General features: G+C 40.4%; 2 protein-coding genes across 5 annotated transcripts; both read right to left on the minus strand.

Moving 5' to 3' along the window:
• Positions 1-596: 596 nt before the first annotated feature.
• LOC307024576 (hyaluronan-binding protein 2-like) lies at positions 597-6,341 on the minus strand. Its single transcript, XM_079658833.1, has 14 exons — positions 6,320-6,341; positions 5,030-5,133; positions 4,929-4,941; positions 4,525-4,614; positions 4,318-4,428; positions 3,988-4,110; positions 3,759-3,875; positions 3,395-3,563; positions 2,919-3,013; positions 2,439-2,676; positions 1,786-1,928; positions 1,574-1,711; positions 1,064-1,206; positions 597-788 (listed from the first exon to the last, which is right to left on the minus strand). Exons 1-14 carry the CDS (start codon positions 6,324-6,326, stop codon positions 633-635), a joined length of 1,647 nt encoding a protein of 548 aa, XP_079514959.1. The 5' UTR covers positions 6,327-6,341; the 3' UTR covers positions 597-632.
• An 8,789-nt stretch (positions 6,342-15,130) lies between these two features.
• LOC307024577 (hyaluronan-binding protein 2-like) lies at positions 15,131-23,799 on the minus strand. Of its 4 annotated transcripts, XR_013803919.1 has the most exons (15): positions 23,649-23,792; positions 23,541-23,553; positions 21,665-21,754; positions 21,458-21,568; positions 21,142-21,264; positions 20,913-21,029; positions 20,591-20,759; positions 20,112-20,206; positions 19,615-19,852; positions 19,396-19,538; positions 19,184-19,321; positions 18,651-18,793; positions 18,013-18,196; positions 16,077-16,128; positions 15,131-15,238 (listed from the first exon to the last, which is right to left on the minus strand). XR_013803919.1 is itself a non-coding variant. In XM_079658835.1 (14 exons), exons 1-13 carry the CDS (start codon positions 23,721-23,723, stop codon positions 18,041-18,043), a joined length of 1,611 nt encoding a protein of 536 aa, XP_079514961.1. In that variant the 5' UTR covers positions 23,724-23,792; the 3' UTR covers positions 15,131-15,238; positions 18,013-18,040. The 4 variants fall into 4 exon arrangements, 3 of the variants coding, with proteins under 3 accessions (XP_079514961.1, XP_079514960.1, XP_079514962.1); XM_079658835.1 differs by lacking the exon at positions 16,077-16,128; XM_079658834.1 differs by lacking the exons at positions 15,131-15,238; positions 16,077-16,128 and having other exon boundaries at positions 17,991-18,196.
• Positions 23,800-24,353: the final 554 nt, after the last annotated feature.

Raw genomic sequence — 24,353 nt, forward strand, 5'->3', positions numbered from 1 at the left:
GCAAAGAAAGAAACTTCATTTTTAGATGAATTGCAAGGTGTTTTTTGACATTTGATCAAAACTTCTGCATGGGTTAAATCACCTCCGAAGGAACACATTCAACAGCAGCAAAAACATCAGAAATACCAAAACAGAACAAAAGTGATCATGTTTGAAATGGAAAGTTTGATTTTTGTTTATATTGAGTGTGATTAGAAGATAATGAAGCTCTACCAGAGATTGCCAGCACTGCAGAAGATTTTTTTCAACTGTTTTTTTTCCATTTATCTTTAGATATGGACAACAAGTTCATATAAGCAAGGCACACACCTTTTGGCAGCCGTGGAAAACATTCAGTTTTCTTACACAGTCTGCTCATCGAGTGCACTTTGAGCGAGCCTCAGTGATAAAGACGTTAAGGCCTACTGGAATGATGTCTGATCTACATTTTGTCTGGCAGGTTCAGCTTCGTGAGTTTGTATCAATGCCCATTTTAACTCAAAGCTGGGCTGGGAGTAAATGCTTGGTTTTATCACTGATCAAATAAACCTTTTTTTCAAGGCAAATTGGAGTGTCATCTGTTTTTCTTTCCAAAAGAACAAATCTTAGAGCCAATGGCAAACACCACAGTATTTATTGAACTGTTATAGTCATCATTCCATTTTGTTTTTGATCCAGTCGGTAAATGCTTGGACGCTGGCGTAGACACCAGGCTTGTTTTTCTCGGCACAGCCCACTCCCCAGCTCACCACACCGCTGATGTACTGTGTGCCATTTTTCTCACACACCAAGGGTCCGCCTGAGTCGCCCTGTAGAGGTAAAAACAGCAAATTGAGAATATTTCCTGAAGAAGGCCACAGAGGAAAGGATCCATGCATCTGAAACAAGTTTAATATGACTGATGCCAATAAAGGTATCTATAATTATGTTACCTTCAAGTATGGATGGAGTATAATTATGTTACCTTCGCTCCTTTTTAAGACATTTTAGATGTAATACCTATAGCTTTGAAGGTAGCCATCTCTTTCATGAGCACCTTGCATGCATTGACACATTGATACTTCGCATTTATAAACATACACACCTGACAGGAGTCAACGCCGCCCTGCAGAGTGCCGGCACAGAACATGCTGCTGTCCAAAACACTTCTGTAGGCATCAAGCTTTTTGCATTTCTCATCTGAGATCAGGAGAACTCGAGCGTTCAACAGCTGGCTGCTTATCCTCTCTAAAAGGGGAGGTTAAAGGGAATTTAAATGATGGTGGGAAACAAACAGACACAGAACTAAAGTACCTTTTCTCAATGAACACAGTGTGAAAAGCACTGGTATTAAAATGATTTTTGAAATGTTAGTTTCAGCCTATAATTTAAAAACGGTCTAATAATTGTTGTTATCCTGTTGCCTTATGGAAAATGTAGGACTCATTTTTCTTAAAGTGTATTCCTAACTAGAGACTAAAGACTAGAAGTATCAGTTTTGACCATTGTGTTCTTGCAAGTCCCTTAACTTTATGGATATGCGATACTGAAGTATAATTGTACCAAATAATCTGTTTATCTAACATTAAAGGACTTCTTATAAAGAGTTTATTACTGGTTTCAGTGGCTCCCCATCCAGAGATCACACACTCCTTTCCAGCCGGGAAGGTCTGGTCCGGTAAACACACCGCCTTCACAAAGAGGGTTTCCTTTGCACAGTAAGGGCTGTCCGTAACTTGGAGCTTCAGCAGAGCTACACAGGAAATAAGTATATACATTAAAATATGCACATTAGAAAAACTACTATATTTGATATGTGTTACAAACCAATGTCGTTGTATAGAGCTTCGGGAGTGTCCCTGTAGTTCTCATGAACAATGGTTTGTATAACTGGGATGGTCTGGTCCATGTCCTCCTGTTTTTTTATGTTCACTCCTCCCAGCACCACTTGGTAATCCATATTAGATTCACTGAAAAAATCAATCAATATATAAGTAGGCTTGTAGAAGACATTGTGTTGGGAAAATACTGAATGTACTCTTCCGGTATCAGAGTAGCACATGATAACAAAGGCCCTACGTAGCTGTGTACGTGACAGGATGCATGATTACCTAGAAGAGCGTCAGGACACACTGTTTTAGGCATTTGATAGCTATATGTGACAACGATTAACATGATGATTCAGCCTCTATGGAGATAGATAGAGCATGAACATTTCTGACATGGATCTAAACTAAACATTGAATACTGGTTTGAACCGGTATTCCTGCATCTTGTGACTGTGTAACTCCCTCTCTTGTATATATGCTTGTGAAGGACACTGTTCAGGAACTAGTTGTACCAAATGCTCTATGTGATGACTACTTCCATTCTTGCAAGGATAATAAATACATGTATCCTGATTTTGAAGCTCAAGCCGGTGACGAGTGATATTTTTCTAACACATTGGAAATAGCAAACAAATGAAATGCCAAACCCACATGCAGTGTGCAGCAGTGAGCACCCAGCAGGAAGAGAGGAGGATCCCACCACAATAGTGACTGAACTCCGCGGTGGAGCCTTTCTTTCTGATCTGCAACGATGCCTGCCAGGGATGGGCGCCCGGGAGGGCCTTTTTACCCCCAAAAATTCTGCTATTGCGAACAGGCGGGGATTTCCCACACTGAGAGAACTGGGTAGAGCCTGGAACTGGTGTTAGTGGTGTGGGTGGAGCAGTGTCTGAGAGGTACATCAGAGAAGAGTGAGCATTGTGCAGGAAGACAGGACATACTGTATATACTGTGTGTGTGTGTGTGTGTGTGTGTGTGTGTGTGTGTGTGTGTGTGTGTGTGTGTGTGTGTGTGTGTGTGTGTGTGTGTGTGTGTGTGTGTGTGTGTGTGTGTGTGTGTGTGTGTGTGTGTGTGTGTGTGTGTGTGTGTGTGTGTGTGTGTGTGTGTGTGTGTTTGTGTGTGACAGATTACCTCCATCTGAGCACTTCTTGACATTGCAGTACTCCCACTGCAGTTTACTATCCTGTTTAGTAAAACACCAAGGCTTGTCATCCCCATCTGGGTTCCTTAAATATAGAATACATAATAATTACTGTTCAAAAAGTGATACTTTTAATTGTATTAGTTTACATCCTTTTACAAAAAAAGTATATTTGAAGAGATATTAGAATAGTATTGAAGTACTGATGGTACATTTAAAATGTATTACATGACAAGATTATATGGAGTTTTAGATTCTGAAAAAAAAAATATATAATCTAAAGCTATGGGTGATGAATTAGAAAGTTGTGGATTTAGAATTAACATTATATATTAACTGAAAATGTCCAATTTCTCTGCTTAGTGTAAATAGAATAATTATTTCCCAGATGCCATATTTAAATACATGATACAATTATTAGTATATATTTCACATTCTTTTTTTATGTAGATTAATTTGACTATACCTGCAGTGGTTGTTCTGTTCCAGTCCAGTAAAGTCTGAGTACATGGTAAAAGGATCTTCCCCGTTTGAAACAATGAAATAGGAATGCCAGTCCAGGCACTCCTGCCCCTCTGCCATGCTGACTACTCCCCTGTATGTCTCTCCATTTCCCTCATAACAGTCAGTCGGAGCTACACAAGAAGATTGGGTGGTAAGAAAATGTAAAGAAAGCTCCAACTCTCAAACAATTACACAAGAATATTGATGAAAACACAAATACAGTCTTTAAAAAAGTACAATGTATAACACAAAATATAGAAAAGGACAAAGTTGTGGTAAAAGATATTGATCACTTTATGTTTTATTTTATTTTTAAAAGTCTTTACCAATTTCACAGAACCTCCCAGTATATCCATCGGGACAGATGCATCGTAAGCGGCGGTTCCCTTTGCTGCAAGATCCTCCATTCTGGCACGGATTGGGTTCACAGACAGAACTTGGCACTGATACAGACACAAACAATGTAATGGTTCGCAAAAGCAACCCTCATGTAGCTTAAACAATGTAACTAAACTAAAATTACATTTAGTGAAAGATGGGCTTTGGGATACTCACATAAATTGCAGTTGGTACCGTGGTAGGGAGGTCTGCACTTGCACTCATAATACGGGGGATTCTTTAGATTCAGGACACAGTTACCACCACGACCACATTTGACGTTCTCACAAACATTTCTCACTATATATACAAAAAAAAGTTAACAAAGGTATAGATTAGCCATGTGTGAACGTCATGTATAAACATTGAGATACTGCTGAAAGCTTTAAAGTCCATGAAAGAGACTACTGTACGTTTTATAGCCCATCAAAATGGATTGACACACTTGATACCGTCAGAATAGTAACTGAGAATTCAAATCAGCATTGCTTTTTACAAAATCCCCACCTTTTTGACACCTCTTCCCTATGTAAGGCTCAAGACAGTAGCATGTGAACTCTGTATCGGATTTACTTTGGCACGAGCCAGCATTGTTGCAAGGGTTTGGATCACAAATATCTGGAAATGGAAGGATAAAGAATGAGTTATTGAGTTTAGAGGTAAGATGGAGACACATGTACAATTGGTAATGTATAATTGTCCAGGGTCGCTTACTGGACTCCTCCATTAGGTCATACAACCAGTCGCCTTCATCAAAAAAAGTGTTGGGGGTGTCGGGGGTGTAATCATATCCATAGTCCACGTCTGCCAAGGACACAGAGCTGATTAAACACTGGGGTGTCGCAACAAAATGAACAGACTTTTATCTAAATAAATCATCTATTAAATTAAAGCGGAGAAAACTTTTGATAACACGTTCTGGATGGTGTTGGAACACTTAAAGTTGCTTAACACAATAAAATATCAACAATATAGATAAAATAGTTTTCAAAAAGAATAACAAATAACAATTTTAGCTTCAATCACAACTGGCGGCTAAGTGTAATATAGAAATCAGTAAGTGTCACAGATACGAAGATGAAATGTGTCACAGCATCAACCGTAGAAAAGATTCTTACACATATCATCAAGCTGGAATGACAAAAGCACAGGAAAGAAGAGATCAGCACGTTTCCTTCAAAATGAAATCATCCTCTTTATAAGATGTTGAGAAATTTACCGTTAGGTCATGTTGTCCGTGAACACTCAGTGCACTCAGGCATATGAGCAGGGCCCCTGCAGTCAGCATGGTGCTGTGTTTAACTCTCAGAGCCGTGAAGAAGACTGAGGATCGAGAGCATTATGTAGACTTTAATCCTAAAACCCTTGATGTCCAACTCATCCCACACACTGGTCAATGTTTAGCTAGCTCGATTATGTCGAAATGGCTCGCTTGTTGTGCACCATGGTTTCATTTATTTAACCTCGTCCTACATGCCTATATTTGCACGGCAACTTTAAACTCTTTATTATTTTATTATTTATTTATTTAACCTCTTTGTCAGCAAATTACCCTTTATGACCAATCAGAATTAAACTCAGCAGTAAGTATTTAAAATGTATTTTTTTGTCTGTATAGGTAGAAGTATTTTACTGGTATCTATGGCGTTGAGCGAGTCAACCTGCAGGGACAAAAAAAAAAGGTTATATCTTTGTGTGTTTAAGGGTAGACGACTTTCTGAACCTTATGCAAGAACAACATGTTCTCCTCCCTGTCATATGTGGATAGGGGAGGTAACAATTCATGGATACAATAAGGTCATTCCTGGACTCAATTCATCCCATCTGCTGCCCTTTATATTAGGACACGATTGGACCCATAATATACAATTTGGGTTTAAATGACGAGATGTATATAAGGAGTAAGAACAAGAAAATCAACCAATAAAACCAGAAAACCTAGTGCAGGTGAAAGACCATCTGCATGCACGTGTTCCTAGGGTTACTTTATGAGTTGAATAGAAACACTTGCATTAAATACACTGTAATCCCTCCACCAACCTTCTATTTTTTATTATCATTAAGTGCTATATTTGGGTATCGATGGAAGCACTGAGAGGCAAATGAGAAAAAAGAATTCTGGTGATCCATGTGTGATTTTGAAGTTATTTGTCAGTCAATTCAATAATACTTGGCATGACACACTTTAAAATGACCATGTAGAAATACATTACCTTGTTTTCCGATGTAAATGTGTGATATACTGTAGGACTAGGTGAATTCGATGAATATCCATGAGCTGCCAAAGTTCCAAACATTTAACTTTTAACTGGCTGTTGGGATGTTCTTTTTTTGTTTGTTTCATGCTCACAAAACTACTTTATCTGCGTAGATTCAGATGCTTTATTTCATATCAAATGGACTGAAATTCCTTTTGACTAAATACAAAACAACATGTCCAACCCCTGACAATCTTAAATAATGATGTAGTGTTCTGCAGTGTGTAGTTCACAGTGCCGGTGATACTTACAGTACATGTTTCAGTCACCCCCCACCCTGAGATCACACACTCCGTGCCGTTGTCAAAGGGACGTTGTGGCAGGCAGACTGTCTTTACAAAGCGCGTTTCTTTGGCACAGTGCGGGTTGTCTGTGACTTTCAGCTGAAGCATGGCTGCACAGACAAGGCACAAATTAAAGAACTATAAATATATACCAGTTATTGAATTTCCAAATGAGTGACAATCAACATAAAATGAATATGTTTTTGAATCTCACCAATATCATTATGTAGAGCAGGGGTGGGGAACCTTTATCGTCTCAAGGGCCATTTCAATTTTTACAATATCCTTCGAGGGCCGTACAAGTTATTGACTTCTGCTTAAAAATACTAAAATCACAGCCCATTCATTTCACCTTTCTTTCATGCTGTGTACAGAAAAAGAAACGTTTTAATCCAGATATCTTACCATGACTCGCGTATGCATTCATATGCACAGTTGTGGCATGACCACCAAAACAGAAAGATATGGACACAAGATGTGTGCAAATGTATTTTTTAAATGTTGAAGTCAAAAGCATCAATCTGGTGCACTTTGAGAGCAACATTAAGAGATCTATGGATACATCTTTCAACATCCATATATGAAACAGAACTGTAAGCATATTTATTTTTCTTTATGGATATTTTACAAATCACTCCTTTCAAACTGTATTCTTGTTTATTAATAACAACTTTTTTTACTGTCATATAGTATTTTATACCGGTTTACTTTATTCTCTTATTTTTTTTATAACTATAATGATCATATAAAGATGTGCCTTTACCTCACTGGTTGTAGAAAAGCTTCTTATATTTGTTAGCATAGCTAGCTAACCAGATGCTAATAACAACAAAGTTATTGACTGTATGATCAGTGTGACAGATGAACAGACCGCGACTGGGCTTACAACTAAAGACACAGCCACGCAAAAACTGCGGCATATGTATGGCTCCTTATGGGTACTGCAATTTCTGGAAGTGCCGGAGTGGCGTTCTGGTGCTCTCTCTCAGAACTGCACCCCTATCAGACGAGACGGACGAGACATATACAACGTGATGACACGTTAGGCTCGTGATGTGTTCAAGGACCCTGACCTTGGCTAGGAAAAACAGGCACTCACTTGTCTCATTCTTTTGCGGTCTAGATTTTTCAATTTTTTTTCTTTTTTGCCTGTGTTTATAAATTACCTCGAGGGCCGTACCAAATTGTCTCGCGGGCCGTATGCGGCCCGGGGGCCGGAGGTTCCCCATCCCTGATGTAGAGCAAAGGGGCTCTCTGAAAAAACCTGTCTGAAAATGAGCTGATCAGATTTTGGCCACTTTATGTCATAACGATTTGTTGGTTTGTGTAACCATTAGCCAACAACCAACCAAGGTAATCCCAAATATCCCAAATATCCCAAATAATTGCAAGTCTCTTCAGTGCGCATGTCACAAAACGAGATGCATTGTGGGACATCTAGTTTATGGGCAACATTCTTCTGTAAAGTGGCATGTAACCGTATAATAAACATATTATACTCTTTGCAAGCTCTTGCGGGCCAAATAAAATGAAGTCACGGGCCGGAATTGGCCCCCGGGCCTTGAGTTTGAGACCCCTGATCTAAAGTAACAGACAGAGAATCAGCACTTTTGAAACAGGGCTGAAACAGAGGGGTTTATGGGATGCTGCAATGATCTGTTTAGTATTTCGAGCCAAACACTTCAGAGACATGTCTTGCAAGTAGTATTAATGATACTGTTTCAATGACATTAGTATGCATGAAAAGTGAAAGATGGTGTGACAGGTCACACCTCTCCCTACTTATCCTAATGAGCTAAGTCACGAACGACGAGACCCAGATGAAGAATATAACAGCAGCCTGGGACTTTTGGCAACGATAGGAAGAGTTTGATGCTTTTTGTAATAAATGTTTTTTATTTTATTTTATTTGTTTCATTTTTATTTTTACTTGATCTAGTGTGTCCTTCCTAACAATCACTTTTTTTTTTTTATTTAAATTGTTTTTATTCTCTGCTTGGAGAAAATGTTTTTTGATATATGTGACAAATCAATAAAATGTGTTGTAAGAAAAACTGTTTTACTCATTACCTCACTGGGGCGGTAACAGGGAACATGCCTGAGAAACGTGTCATGCAAAGGGTGTATTACACTCCTTGTAATCCAGGGAGTTTAGGGGGCGTTGACAAACTCCATAGAGCTGTACAGATTGAAACGGGTAAATAATTAAATGTAGAGAAAGTCAGATAATTTTTATCTGAGTAGGATGCATATACTTTGCATAAACCGTCTAGGGTGCATTTTGTAAGAAACAGAGTTTTCGTACTCAGACCGCTGCAACAATTTCAAGCTGATCTTTGCGATATGTAGTCGCTGTCCAAACATAATGATGGTTTTAATTATTTGTTAACAGTCGTAGATGTATTCTCGAAAAAAGCCTATGCTCAGGCATTAAAGAAGAAGACTGGTATAGAGGTTGCCAAAGCCTTTGATACAATTTTAACACACAGTCAGATTCCTAAAAAGATACAAACAGACGCAGGGAAAGAATTCTTTAACAAAAAAATTCAAGCGTTATTGAAGAAACGAGGTATTGCACATTATGCAACAGCCAGTGAAGGCGTGTGTGGTAGAGAGACTTAACCGTACGCTGAAAACTAAAATGTGGAGGTATTTTACAGCTAAAAACACTCATAGATATATAGACGTCTTATCTGAACTAATGGAAAGTTACAATAATAGTTATCATCGAAGTATTAAAATGACATCACTGCAGAATGACCAAGGAAAATGCGGCCCAAATGTTTCGTAACCTGTATACCCCCTCTAGCCATCGTAAAAAAGCTGCTACGAAAATTAACTTTAAGGAGGGGGAGCTTGTAAGAATATCCAAATTGAGAGGGGTCTTTGATAAAAAATATGAGCAGAGTTATACGGACAAATTATTTGCGGTGTCTGAAGGCATACTTCGTCAGCCACCTGTTTACAAACTCAAAGAGTATGATGGAGAAGAGATCAAGGGGAATTTTTATGAGAAAGAGTTACAAAAAGTGAAGGTATCTAGTGACAAGGCTTTTCAAGTGGAGAAAATTCTGAAAAGGCGTGTGATGAGAGGGAAAAAACAAATGTTTGTATGCTGGAAGAACTGGCCCGAGAAATTCAACAGCTGGGTTGATGCTGGCGAAATCAAAGATGTATAAAAACAAACAGACTCAACGCTCAGTCCTTCATTACAGCCATGGAGATAAATGAAGGGTTCTACATTACGCTGCCGTCCAATGCCAGCCTTGATGTATTTCAAAACAATACAAGCTCTAGTTATCGGGTAAACCTAGCACAACCTTTACACTTGGATGGTTCGTGGCAGGTCGCCATGAAAGAAATGTCATACCCCCACACCTGGTATAACATACCTTTAGAAGCAGCCTATTTTGAATGGATAAAGAAATCAAAAGCCCCCGAGATAGTGAGCAAGGTAAAGCTTCAAATGTTTCGAGGAGGTTACTATAGTAGCATAAATCAGCTCAAGGCGGAACTGGAGTCCTGCTTCACGAAAAGTTACTCTGATGTATATTTGTACTATAGTCCAATTCACAGGAAAATTGAATTTCAGGGAGGTGGACAATATCGTTTTCGCTTTCAAAGCCCGTTGCTTATATGCTTGGAATAAAACCAGACCAGTGGCTCAAATTTGATGAAAAATCAGCAGCCTACCCCGCGGATATAAATGCAGGCGTACGGCCCGTCTACACTACAGGCATGAAAAAATCTTGAAGCTGGGCGTGTCTGAAGCTTGGCGATTTTTTGCGAGCAACCAATCACATGAATATCCCGCCCCCGACATACAAAGCAATAGCAATGTTAAAACGAAGTAAACTGGATATAAACTCTCCAAACAGGCGAAAAAACTATCAGTTTCACCCACTGTCTCTGCCACCTCCCTCCATGCCTGGTTCCTCCGGTTTGTATCCCGGTAAATAGTTCCGGTCGTAAAGAACCGGGTGATTTGCTACCGTAATATCTTGTTTGGAATATGAGGAAATGAACTGCGGTCTGGCTCTCCCAGCTTGCACGCGGTTTGATTGGCTGCGCTTGCACTGGCGGGATTTGCATAAACGGGATTTGATTGGCTGATGCCAAGCATCGAGCCTCAAAAGTTGAACATTGTTCAACTTTTGATGCCGATAGATGCTCGTGATGCTTGCAAAGCCATGCCATGCTCCCCACAATGCAGTTCGGCGAAGATTAAAAATCTTCTACGTCACCCCATTCAAGTGAATGGGCGAAGCGTTGAAAGCATTTTTTGATGCCTGTAGTGTAGACGTACCGTCATCTCTACTGCTATAGTAACGGCACGTCTACACTACAGGCATCGAAAAATGCTTTCAACGCTTCGCCCATTCACTTGAATGGGGTGACGTAGAAGATTTTTAATCTTCGCCGAACTGCATTGTGGGGAGCATGGCATGGCTTTGCAAGCATCACGAGCGTCTATCGGCATCAAAAGTTGAACAATGTTCAACTTTTGAGGCTCGATGCTTGGCATCAGCCAAATCCCGTTTATGCAAATCCCGCCAGTGCAAGCGCAGCCAATCAAACCGCGTGCAAGCTGGGAGAGCCAGACCGCAGTTCATTTCCTCATATTCCAAACGAGATATTAAGGTAGCAAATCACCCGGTTCTTTACGACCAGAACTATTTACTGGGATACAAACCGGAAGAACCAGGCACGGAGGGAGGTGGCAGAGACAGTGGGTGAAACTGGTAGGTTTTTCGCCTGTTTGGAGAGTTTATATCCAGTTTACTTCGTTTTAACATTGCTATTGCTTTGTATGTCGGGGGCGGGAGATTCATGTGATTGGTTGTTGGTCGCGTTGCTCGCAAAAAATCGCCAAGCTTCAGACACGCCCAGCTTCAAGATTTTGATTTGATGCCTGTAGTGTAGACGGGCCATAACGTGGTCAGTCACCAGTGGGTAGGTGACGCTTTTGCTCCTCTCCTGAGAACCGTAGATATAAAAGGAACATTCGGCGACACCCTCACCCAGTATTTTAGTCCTGCGTATTACTTGCCGATCAGAACGAACCGATAAAGTTTACCCACGGTAAGAGTGTAGTGAAACTTCATTTCCGACCTTCAAAAGCCGGGCAATCTTTTGCAAAACGATGATTCATCACGATCCACAACGTTTTGTGAGTTACTATGAAAATCAAGCTGGGGGGTCATTTCCTGGTTTTTATGGAACACCTGTTATGTACGGCCGAGGTATTGGTTCTATATTCTCGAGATTATTTCGTTTTGTAGCACCTCTGGTGAGAAAGGGGTTTGCCATAGCTAAACCTCATCTGAAATCGGCGGCCAAAAATATTGCATTAGATGTTATCAGTAAGGCGGTCCATAAATATGGCCGCCAATCAGATCACGCTCTCAAGAAGGAGCAGGAGGTCTGATGGTTTTAGCAAGAAGGGCCTGGAAGAGACCCCCAGGAAAACGGGTTCCGGCAGGCGTTAAAAAGGGGAAGCACTCAGCCAAGAGAAAATCATTAGGGAAAAAACACCCCCGAAGAAGGAACGTATTGGGGAGAGATATATTTTAGAGTGTTAAATATGGCTCTTTTACATCACAAATCTGCTGAATGCAGCATGGCAGAGCTGGATTTATTTTCGCCCCCCATGACGCAGCTTTCTATCGATGAAAAACACTACACAGAGGTCCTTCCGTTGTCTGCAGCCATTACAGAGGAAGGACCCATTGAATTTTTCATTCCCGGGGACGGGGATAAATACCTTGATATGAATGACACCTTGATGTATCTCAGGATCAAAATAACCAACGCCGATGGGACTAATCTGGCAGCTGATGCCCCCGTGGCCCTCGTTAATTATCCTCTGAATACAATTTTTAGTCAATGCGACGTTATTCTAGGGGACAGGCTGCTTTCTCAGTCCAGCTCGACTCATCCTTACAGAGCGATGATTGAAACGCTATTGAATTACTCTGATTCTACTTTAAAAACTCAGTTCACTGCCGGTTTATTTTATAAAGACATTTTCAGCGAGAGGCTTCTCCTGAACTCTGTAGATTTGAGAATCAAGCTCACCATATCTAACGATGTGTTTACTCTCATGTGTGCAAATGACTCTACATACCGTCTAAAAATACTGGGGGCCTCACTTTTTATCAAGAAAGCCACCATTTCACCTGCCGTGCGTTTAGGTCATGCTGCGGCTCTGATGAGGGGCAACGCCCTCTATCCTTTACCTCGCGTGAATATCAAAACATACAGTATCCCGGTGAATTCCAGAATATGCAACCAAGAAAATCTCTTTCTGGGTAACATACCTAAATACATAGTATTGGGTATGGTAAATCACGAAGCCTTCACCGGAAGGAGAACGCGTTCACCTTTTAATTTCCTTCATAACGATATGGAATATCTGGCTTTGTGTCAGGACGGTAGACAAGTACCGGACAAAGCATTCCAACCTCAATTTATCCGGGGGTCTTCAGTCAGAGAGTTTTACAACATGTTTACGGCTACAGGGAGACACATGAAAGACTTACCTCTGAGTATTGACCGAGAGGATTTCGAACAAGGACTCTTTTGGTAGGGTGTGGGCGTCAGATCAGCTACCCCAATTAAAACAATTATTTAGATACCCTGTATTCATGAATGATTGTAAACACCCACCCCTCCCACATGCCGGGAGAACACTGGTTAGCAGTGACTTTAGAGGAGGACGACATGGGGAGGGTTTTTTATTATTATTTTGGCTTTCCTCCCGATTTTAGTCATTACCCGAAAGCATCCTCCAATTTCTAGAAAAACAATGTAAAACTATTTTACACCACAACCAGCAGCTTCAGAATGTCCTTTCTACAGCCTGTGGTCAGCATTGTGTTTTCTACCTATGTAAAAGAGCGTCTGGGTTGTCTTACGAAAATGTGTTATCTCTGTATCAAGGTGATGTGATAAAAAATGATGCTGCTGTAACGAATTTTGTGAAAAAATACCATCGGTGTGAGAGAAGTCATAAAGACACTAACTTTAACCACAGTGTTTGTTCTCTACAAATATTTAAAGATTGTTACAAAATGTAGAAAATAAAAAGGTCTGGAGACAAAATTAATTCAGGTGACTCTGTCTTTATTAGGAGAACAAAAATACAATACAACTTTAGGGGGTGAAATGTAACCGGCTGGGGCTTAATTTTCTATCTTTCCTTATTATTTTCTTGTTAAGTGGGGCACTCGGAGGTTCTTCCTCCTCTGCGGGGTCTGGGGTTCCTGACACCTCCCAGCTGAGGGTCGTAGGAGATGATTTATTATTTCCTTTTCTTCTTCTTCTTCTTCTTCTTCTTCTTCTTCTTTTGGGCCTATTTTCTCCATTTAGTTCGCCCCCTTTGATTATACGATATTCTTCACGAGCGTGTAGGTTTTGAAAAGCTGATAAAGGAATGTTGAGCTCATTCAGACTATTTAAAAAACCCCGCCAGCATTTAGGCTCATGGACATTTGTTTTATACGAGGATAGATGTTTAATTAAATCTAAGATGTGTGAACCTTTTACAGCTGTACCCTTTTCTACAAATTCCCCCGCGGGGGTCCATCCATCTGTACCCGTGATTAATTTACTCATAATGTACTCTGCATTCTTACGTTAACGCTTAGGGAGGTGTTGTACTACCTCGTTTTTTATTTTATCAATGGACATGCCACCCTTTTCTTCTCCTTTGGCCAACCCCGTGTCTTCAGGTATGTTAAAGTAATATGTCGTTCCTCCTTCCCGTCTTGTTTGAGTAAGGTGAGATATCGCTTCAGCAAACCGTTGTATTTTCTTATTTTTTCATAAGAGGGTAATCCTGCTTCGTTTAGCACAGCTCTCATTTTTTCATCCAGAACATCTTCGGCAGTGCGTCTCATTGTTTCCTTACTATGTGGGTTAGTTACACCCGCCTGATTGAGCTGATTAAACTGGTGAGGTGATAACAAAAACATCTTTTGACTCATGGTCGAATGAGTCCCCCTAAAAGTCCCCCTAAAATGGGGATCACAGCACAGAGGCAGAAGAAAGCCTCCAGATTGCTTTCTTAAGGCCTTGAATTTAGTTTTAAAGTTGGCCTTTTTATTGGCCAAGAGTTTGATAATCTTCTTTTGTTTTTTGAGTTTGTTATACTGAGCGCCAGATAGTGGAATGTTACCCTTTAGAAGATTTAAAGACAGCTCACAGAGTGATTGAAGAAAATCCGTGGAGCAGTTCTTGAGAATATCCTTACGCTTCGAGGGCTTGGCGTTACATAAGGCCTTCAGCAGGGGCATGTTTCTTTTTAAACAAGCCGATGATATTATAAAATAAAATAAAAAGTACTTACCAGAGTTTTTCAAGATCAGATACAGGTCAAGAAAACGCACAAAGGAAGTATGGTGCTGGCTCATTAGCCCTCTCACTCTTCTTAGAATGATCCTGTGCATTTTTTAAGTTGAACGCCTATCCCCTTATAAACCAAAATAACAATAGCCCTTAATTAACACTAATCATTTAAAAAACCTTAAATTTAATTTAGAGAGGACAACTAAAGTGTAAGGTGACTGTTTTAAACTAATTCCACAACATATATATCTTATTTTAACCTTATTATGTATTTACTTTAAAGAGTCCTCTCCTGCTGATATTCAGGTATGTGTCTGCATATGGTATCGCTGCTTTAAAGAGTCCTTTGTCCAGGTGATTAACGATGCTTCTTTTGTCCGCCCACAGAGTGAAACTCTGCCCTTGCATTGATCTTCAGTAGACAAAGCCTTTTGTGTTTTGTAAATTAATAATTTAATTTCCCTCCACACTCTTAATTCTATGTATTGCAAGTGTTTACAGCCTTTCTTTGTTCTGGTCAGCCCCACTGGATCCGCCCTGGAGAGAATGGAGCAGAAAACACATTTTTAAAAACTTCCCTTTTTTGCATACAGCAAATAATTACCAAATAATACTACCCCTATACACCCTCACATAACTTCATATTGGGCTTCCTTATAGTTGTGTGAAGTAAATAAACAATAAAAAAGACAATATCAAGGGGTCATTAAGATATTTTTAAATTATTATTACCCTCTTCAAAGAAACTCCCATGTAGTTAATAAAAGTACTTAAACATTAGTTCACAAGCCTTAACTAAAGAGAACATCCTTAGTTATCACCATTCATATTACAACCTAAATAAGATATATTTTTAAATAATATGAATACCCTCTTTGTAAACAGAGACTTCCTTGTAGTTAACAGTCTCACAAAAACCTAAAAAGAAACATCCTTAGCAAGCACAAATCATTTAAAAAAAAAACTGAATTAAATTTAGAGAGGACAATAACGTTTTTTTAGGTGTCTTAGTGAGTGAAAATGAATGGCTGTTTTATTTAGTTTGAGCGTATTTCTTTTTTTAAAACAAACTCCATCCTCTCGCTTCCCACCTCACAGAGAGTTTCTTAATCAACATATAGATTAGCATCCAAGGCTTATCTCAACCCTCACATCACAGGACAACTCCAACATGTGTGTGTGTGTGTGTGTGTGTGTGTGTGTGTGTGTGTGTGTGTGTGTGTGTGTGTGTGTGTGTGTGTGTGTGTGTGTGTGTGTGTGTGTGTGTGTGTGTGTGTGTGTGTGTGTGTGTGTGTGTGTGTGTGTGTGTGTGTGTGTGTGTGTGTGTGTGTGTGTGTGTGTGTGTGTGTGTGTGTGAGAGAGAGAGAGAAATTACCTCCACCAGAGCACTTCTTGACATTGCAGTAAGCCCACTTCAGTTTACTATCCTGTTTAGTAAAACACAACAACTTCAAAGAGACTGCCTCAATCAACTGCCTCAATCAACACCCTGATTAACATCAGAGGCTTGTAACACACCGGTGTGAAATCACACCTGCCTGTTATAACACCTCAACCCTCACATCAAAGGACAGACATCAAAGGCTAATTAGATTAGACAACAAAGGGCTGTGAGGGGACAGGGGCGAGACAGTCTCACGCACAACTTCAAAGAGACCGCCTTAATCAACACATAGATTAACATCAGAGGGTTATAACACACCGGTGTGAAGTCACACCTACCTGTTATAACACCTCAACCCTCACATCAAAGGATTAGACAACAAAGGCGCTACACAGGGGGGAATTTCACACCTACGTGTGATGACACCTCACCCCTCACATCAAAGGATCTCACACCTAGGTGTGATATCACACCTAGGTGTGACATCCACCTCGAACAAAGGGAGGTGGGACTTAGCTCATTAGCATAAGTAGGGAGAGGTGTGACCTGTCACACCACCTGTCACTTTTAATGCATACTAATGTGATTGAAACAGTATCATTAATACTACTCTTGCATATATCTGACACTTATAATATATTGTTGAAAAGCAGTATAATAGGGGACCTTTAAGACGACTTCCTGAGGCGCTTTCAGACCAAGTACTTTGCCGTACTCAGTTCCCAGTACTCAGTTCATCGGAACTCTTTAGTTCCCGGAACTAAAGCCGCTGACGTCACTTCTTCTTCTTCTTCTGCTTTGGGTTTACTGTTTGGCCGCAAACAACTTCGCGGCGTATACTACCCCTTCGCGGCGTATACTGCCCCTTCGCGGCGTATACTGCCCAAGCCCCCAGGAAGTGTCCTCAACATTTGTTGTGTCCAAACGGCGGTATTGCAACATCCGTATCAGTCAATGACGTCACCCGGCCCAAAACAACTTTTTCCCATTGACTAACATTGGGAAAGAGACGTCTGTAAATCAGCGGATATTTTTTTTAGACTAAATAAACTACCCAGTATGAACCATTTTTTAGCCCTTATTAGAATCATTAAGTCCTTAAAGTTGTAAAATGCACTAAAAGCCAAATCTAGATTTATTTTCTCTCTCCATTCATTCTACTGAGCCGAGAGTGGGAAATCTAGGGTCGGGGCTTAAGGGGCGCATGCTCTGTGAGCGCACATACGCATACTGGTTCTTCTGCTCTGACAGCTAGAACCTTTTTCTCCCCAGGAGAGTCCCTACTGCGCCTAGCAGGGACTAAAAAGGGGTGAAAAGGTTCCTAAAACAAGTTCTAGTTCTAGCAAAGAAAGAAACTTTATTTTTAGATGAATTGCAAGGTGTTTTTTGACATTTTATCAAAACTTCTGGATGGGTTAAATCACCTCCGAAGGAACACATTCAACATCAGCAAAAACATCAGAAATACCAAAACAGAACAAGAGTGATCATTTTTTAAATTAAAAGTTTTAATTTTGTTTATATTGAGTGTGATTAGAAGATAATGAAGCTCTACCAGAGATTGCCAGCACTGCAGTAGATTTATTTCATTTATCATAGATATGAACAACAAGTTCATATAAGCAAGGCACACACCTTTTGGCAGCCGTGGAAAACATTCAGTTTTCTTACACAGTCTGCTCATCGAGTGCACTTTGAGCAAGCCTCAGTGATAAAGACGTTAAGGCCTACTGGAATGATGTCTGATCTACATTTTGTCTGGCAGGTTCAGCTTCGTGAGTTTGTATCAATGCCCATTTTTAACTCAAAGCTGGGCTGGGAGTAAATGCTTGGTTTTATCACTGATCAAATAAACCTTTTTTTTCAAGGCAAAATGTGTCTGTTTTCTTCCAAAAATAACACGTCTTTTAGAGCCAACGGCAATCACCATAATATTTATTGAACTGTTATAGTCATCATTTCATGTTGTTTTGGATCCAGTCTGTAAATGCGTGGACATTGGCGTAGACACCAGGCTGGTCTATCACACCACAGCCCACTCCCCAGCTCACCACACCGCTGATGTACTTTATGCCATTTTTCTCACACACCAAGGGTCCGCCTGAGTCGCCCTGTAGAGGTAAAAACAGCAAATTGAGAATATTTTCTGAAGAAGGCCACAGAGGAAAGGATCCATGCATCCGAAACAAGTTTAATATGACTGATGCCAATAAAGGTATATCTGAGTATGGATGATTTTGTCGCTCCTTTTTAAGACATTTTAGATGTAATACCTATAGCTTTGAAGGTAGCCATCTCTTTCATGAGCACCTTGCATGCATTGACACATTAAATTACATGTCACTTGTTAGACGCTTCTATCTAAAGCGACTTACAGACTCAATACCATGAGCAATCCCCACAGGAGCAATTTGGGGTGAAGTGTCTTGCCCAGGGACACAACGACATGCTGACTGCAGTGGGGTTTGAATCTGTGACCCTCTAATCCGAACACCAACGCACAACCCACTGCACCACACGCCTCCCTACGACACATTGATACTTCACATTTATAAACATACACACCTTACAGGAGTCGATGCCGCCCTGCCGAGTGCCTGCACAGAACATGCTGCTGTCAAATACATTTCTGTAGCCCTTATGAGTTTTGCATTTCTCATCTGAGATCAGGCGAACTCGAGTGTTCAACAGCTGGCTGCTTATCGACTCTAAAAGGGGAGATTAAAGGGAATTTGTATGACAGTGAGAAACAAACAGCAGACACAGAACTAAAGTACCTTTTCTCAAAGAAGACATGTCACAGTAGTAAAAGTGGTATAAAAATGATTTAGCTGTGTTAGTTACAGCCTATAACTAAAAAAGATTCTAATAATTGTTGTTATCCGGTTGCCTTATGGAAAATGTAGGATTCATTTGTCTTAAAGTGTATCCCAAACTAGAGACTAAAGACTAGAAGTATCTTAGCCTCTTTTGAATCAGTTTTGACCATTGTGTTCTTGCAAGTCCCTTAACTTTATGGATATGCGATACTGAAGTATAATTGTACCAAATAATCTGTTTATCTAACATTAAAAGACTTCTTATAAAGAGTTTATTACTGGTTTCAGTGGCTCCCCATCCAGAGATCACACACTCCTTTCCAGCCGGGAAGGTCTGGTCCGGTAAACACACCGCCTTCACAAAGTGGGTTTCCTTTGCACAGTAAGGGCTGTCCGTAACTTGGAGCTTCAGCAGAGCTACACAGGAAATAAGTATATACATTAAAATATGCACATTAGAAAAACTACTATATTTGATATGTGTTACAAACCAATGTCGTTGTATTCAGCTTCAGGAGTGGACCTGTAGTTCTCATGAACAATGGTTTGTATAACTGGGATGGTTTGGTCCATTCCCTCCTGTTGTGATATGTTCACTCCTCCCATCACCACTTGGTAATCCATATGAGATTTACTGAAAAAAAAATCTATATATAAGTAGGCTTGTAGAAGACATTGGAAATAGCAAACAAATGAAATGCCAAACCCACATGCAGTGTGCAGCTGTGAGCACCCAGCAGGAAGAGAGGAGGCTCCCACCACAATCGTGACTAAACGGAAAGTTGGAGCCTTTGGGTTTTTTCTGCACCGACACCTGCCAGGGGTGGGCGCCCGGCTTTGCCTTTAAACCCCCAAAAATTCTAATCCTGGAATCAGGTGGGGATTTCCCACACTGAGAGAACTGGGCAGAGCCTGGAACTGGTGTTAGTGGTGTGGGTGGAGCAGTGTCTGAGAGTGAGGGACATCAGAGAAGAGTGAGCACGGTGCAGGAAGACAAGAAGACATACTGTATATGCTGTGTGTGTGTGTGTGTGTGTGTGTGTGTGTGTGTGTGTGTGTGTGTGTGTGTGTGTGTGTGTGTGTGTGTGTGTGTGTGTGTGTGTGTGTGTGTGTGTGTGTGTGTGTGTGTGGGTGTGTGTGGGTGGGTGGGTGGGTGGGTGGGTGGGTGTGTGTGTGTGTGTGTGTGAGAGAGAGAGAGAGAAATTACCTCCACCAGAGCACTTCTTGACATTGCAGTAAGCCCACTTCAGTTTACTATCCTGTTTAGTAAAACACCAAGGCTTGTCATCCCCATCTGGGTTCCTTTAACATAGAATACATAATAATGAATGTATACAAATAGATACTGTTAATTTTATTTGTTTACATCCTCTTACAAAAAAGTATATTTTAAGAGATGTTTGAATGAACAGTATTGAAGTATTGATGATACATTTCAAATGTATTACGTGACAAGATTATATGGAGTTTTAGATTCTGAAATAAAAAACATATACTCTAAAGCTATGGGTGATGAATTAGAAAGATTGGGATTTAGAACTAACATTATATATTAACTGACAATGTCCAATTTTTCTGCTTTCTGTAAATAGAATACTTATTTTCCAGATGCTATACTTATATACATGCTACAACTATTAGTATATATGTCACATTATTTTTTTATGTAGATTAATTTGACTATACCTGCAGTGGTTGTTCTGTTCCAGTCCAGTAAAGTCTGAGTACGTGGTAAAAGGATCTTCCCCGTTTGAAACAATGAAATAGGAATGCCAGTCCAGGCACTCCTGCCCCTCTGCCATGCTGACTACTCCCCTGTATGTCTCTCCATTTCCCTCATAACAGTCAGTCGGAGCTACACAAGAAGATTGGGTGGTAAGAAAGTGTAAAGAAAGCTCCAACTCTCAAACAATTACACAAGAATATAGAAAAGGACAAAGTTGTGGTAAAAGATGGTAATACATTTATGTTTTTTTTTAAAAGTATTCTTTCTTTTAAAAGTCTTTACCAATTTCACAGAACCTCCCAGTATATCCATCGGGACAGAAGCAGCGAAAGCGGTGGTCCCCTTTTATGCAAGATCCTCCATTCTGGCACGGATTGGGTTCACAGACAGAACTTGGCACTGATACAGACACAAACAATGTAATGGTTCGCAAAAGCAACCCTCATGTAGCTTAAACAATATAGCTAAACTAAAATTACATTTAGTGAAAGATGGGCTTTGGGATACTCACATAAATTGCAGTTGGTACCGTGGTAGGGAGGTCTGCACTTGCAATCATAATACGGGGGATTCTTTAGATTCAGGACACAGTTACCACCACGACCACATCTGGCATTCTCACAGACATTTTTCACTATATATACAAAAAAAAGTTAAAGGTCATTAGCCATGTGTGAACGTCATGTATAAACATTGAGATACTGCTGAAAGCTTTAAAGTCCATGAAAGAGACTACTGTACGTTTTATAGCCCATCAAAAATGGATTGACACACTTGATACCGTCAGAATAGTAAAAAATGAGCATTGCTTTTTACAAAATCCTCACCTTTTTGACACCTGTTCCCTATGTAAGGCTCAAGACAGTAGCATGTGAACTCTGTATCGGATTTACTTTGGCACGAGCCAGCATTCTGGCAAGGGTTTGGATCACAACTATCTGGAAATGGAAGGATAAAGAATGAGTTATTGAGTTTAGAGGTAAGATGGAGACACATGTACAATTGGTAATGTATAATTGTCCAGGGCCACTTACTGGACTCCTCCATTAGGTCATACAACCAGTTGCCTTCATCAAAAAGAGTGTTGAAGATGTCGGGGGTGTAGTCAGATCCATAGTCCACGTCTGCCAAGGACACAGAGCTGATTAAACACTGGGGTGTCGCAACAAAATGAACAGACTTTTATCAAAATAAATCATCTTTTAAATTAAAGCAGAGAAAACCTTTGATATCCATTTTTCAGAGAAAAAGAAAATACAAATCTAGCAATTTATGGATGGGGCTGGAGCACTTAAGAGTGAAGTCGTTAGTGCAAATTGACGGAATATGTCATGCTTTTCCGGTTATTACCCGTCCCCTTGTGTGTTATGAAGGTTTTCAGGCATGTAAACGGTCTGCAGAGTCAAAACCCTCAAAGTACACCCTGTAGCGAGTAAAACTCTAACGGTACGTCCACACAGCAGCTTTAAAAAAATCTTCCAACGCTTCCAACGCTTCTCTGCCCCTTGACTTTGAATGGGAGTGACTTCACTTGGCCTCGCTTTTCGCCGAACTACATTATGGGGAAGCGAAGCGAAGATTTACAGGATTTACAGGATTTTCAGGATTCAAAAGTTGAGCAATGTTCAACTTTTGAAGCTGAGCTGGAAGCGTCAGCCAATCAAATCAAGACAGTGGGTGAAACTGGTAGGTTTTCGCCTGTTTGGGGAGTTTATATATATATTGCTCGCATAAAATCCCCGGGGTTTTTGCTTTGTATGCCGGGGGCGGGAGATTCATGTGATTGGTTGTTGGTCGCGTTGCTCGCGAAAAATCCCCAAGCTCTCAGACACACCCAGCTCCAAGATTTTCAAGATTTTTTCAAAGCTGCTGTGTGGAGGTACCGTAACACAGAAAATACCTCCCCAAAACGCCTCGTTGAAGATACGTCACTGTCCATTGATTCTTCCGGGTACCGCATGATGTCATGTGTTACCCGGAACCAAATGGACCTATCCGTGGAGCCGTTACGTTACGTCCGCTGAGCCGTTACGTTAAGCCCCCGCTGATTGGTCCAAATTGACCAATCCACGGACTTCCTCACACACACACACTCAGTGCAGGCAGCTCTGCTGATCTCTCCTCCCTGGCTGCAGGCTGATAACAGACAGTTGGGATCACGGCGAAATTCTCTCTGCAGACCCATTCTCACAGCGTTTATCAACCTTTTTCTTACTCAATATCAAGCCACACTTATTGTTTTTACTTCGGCTGTGACTTTGTGTGTGCTCAGGGTGAGTTTGGCTGTGTTTTGCTGTCGCTAAACAAGGAAACCACACCTCCACGAAGCTCAGCGCGATTCACAACGTCCAGACCAATCAGAGCACACTGTGCTCACAGGGAGGGTGGGGGCTGGAGCTATTGGAGCTACAACGAGCCGTTAAAGGCAGAAAGTGAAATTCAGTGAATACACGTAGTTTACAGAGATGCTGTATGAGAAACCAAAGTGATTTTGGAAAATTGCACAATATAAATCTGTTCTAGTGGACCTCAACAATGGAATTATGATCAGTGGAAATGGCCATGACATGGGCATGGTACCTTTAAAACAAGACAGTATACCAGTGAATACTGCGGTTGAATACAATTATTATTAAAAGTACTTTTGATGCACTTTACAGGGTTTTGCGAGGTGAATTAAAACCACACCATTCTGCGTCATCTGAAGATTTATTGATATTCTTTATATCAAAAAAAGGAAGACACATGAAATATCAACCATATAGCCCAAAAAGTTACAAAAAAAGCATTAAAACATAACCATTTCATCTTCAATCACAACTGGCGGCTAAGTGTAATATAGAAATCAGTATGCGTCACAGATACGAAGATGAAATGTGTCACCGCATCAACTGTAGAAAAGATTCTTACATATGGGATCAAGCTGGAATGATAAAAGCACAGGAGAGAAGAGATCAGCAAATTTCTTTGTCCTTCAAAGTGAAATCATCCTCTTTATGAAGATATTGAGAAACTTACCGTAATGGTTATGGTATGTTGTCCGTGAACACTCAGTGCACTCAGGCATATGAGCAGGGCCCCTGCAGTCAGCATGGTGCTGTGTTTAACTCTCAGAGCCGTGAAGAAGACTGAGGATCGAGAGCATTATGTAGACTTTAATCCTAAAACCCTTGATATCAAACTCATCCCACACACTGGTCAATATTTAGCCAGCTCGGTCGATTATGTCGAAATTGCTGGCTTGTTGTGCACCATGGTTTCATTTATTTAACCTCTTTGTCAGCAAATTACCCTTTATGACCAATCAGAATTAAACTCAGGAGTAAGTATTTAAAATGTTGTTTTTTTCTGTATAGGTAGAAGTATTTTACTGGTATCTATGGCATTGATTTATAATACATATGATAACTTACAGTATGTTAGTCGTTGGAGCAACTTAAAGATTTAAGAAACATTTTAGCTTACGAAATAAATTACATTTACGGAAATATTTAGAGCTAAGGAGCGTGGTCGAGTCAGGAGAGATTGAGATTTCTTAGTTTCTCCTGGCATAATGCATTCTGCATTCAATAAATGTTTTTGAATGACCAAACAAAACAAGATAAGAAGTTGGGTAAGTTGGGTAAGTTAGATACATTTGGCAAGCGTTGGCAGGGCTACATGGAATGCAAGGAAAAAGTGTATCCATCATATTGCCTGCATATGTATACATATATATTATAC

The sequence above is a fragment of the Notothenia rossii genome (genome assembly GCF_949606895.1).
Source record: "Notothenia rossii genome assembly, chromosome: 11".
Taxonomy (NCBI): domain Eukaryota; kingdom Metazoa; phylum Chordata; class Actinopteri; order Perciformes; family Nototheniidae; genus Notothenia; species Notothenia rossii.

What these genes read in the sequence shown, in the direction of transcription:
- LOC307024576 (XM_079658833.1), bottom strand. An exon ending in AGGGAAGAGGTGTCAAAAAG is followed by an intron (nt 4,111 to 4,317) that starts GTGGGGATTTTG and finishes TTGTATATATAG; the next exon opens with TGAGAAATGTTTGTGAGAAC. An exon ending in GAACAGAACAACCACTGCAG is followed by an intron (nt 3,014 to 3,394) that starts GTATAGTCAAAT and finishes TCTATATTTAAG; the next exon opens with GAACCCAGATGGGGATGACA.
- LOC307024577 (XM_079658835.1), bottom strand. Translation starts at nt 23,723, where the DNA reads ATGCTGACTGCAGGGGCCCTGCTCATATGCCTGAGTGCACTGAGTGTT. An exon ending in TGACCTAATGGAGGAGTCCA is followed by an intron (nt 21,569 to 21,664) that starts GTAAGTGGCCCT and finishes TTCCATTTCCAG; the next exon opens with ATAGTTGTGATCCAAACCCT. An exon ending in CTCACAGCTGCACACTGCAT is followed by an intron (nt 19,539 to 19,614) that starts GTGGGTTTGGCA and finishes TTTTTTTTTCAG; the next exon opens with TAAATCTCATATGGATTACC.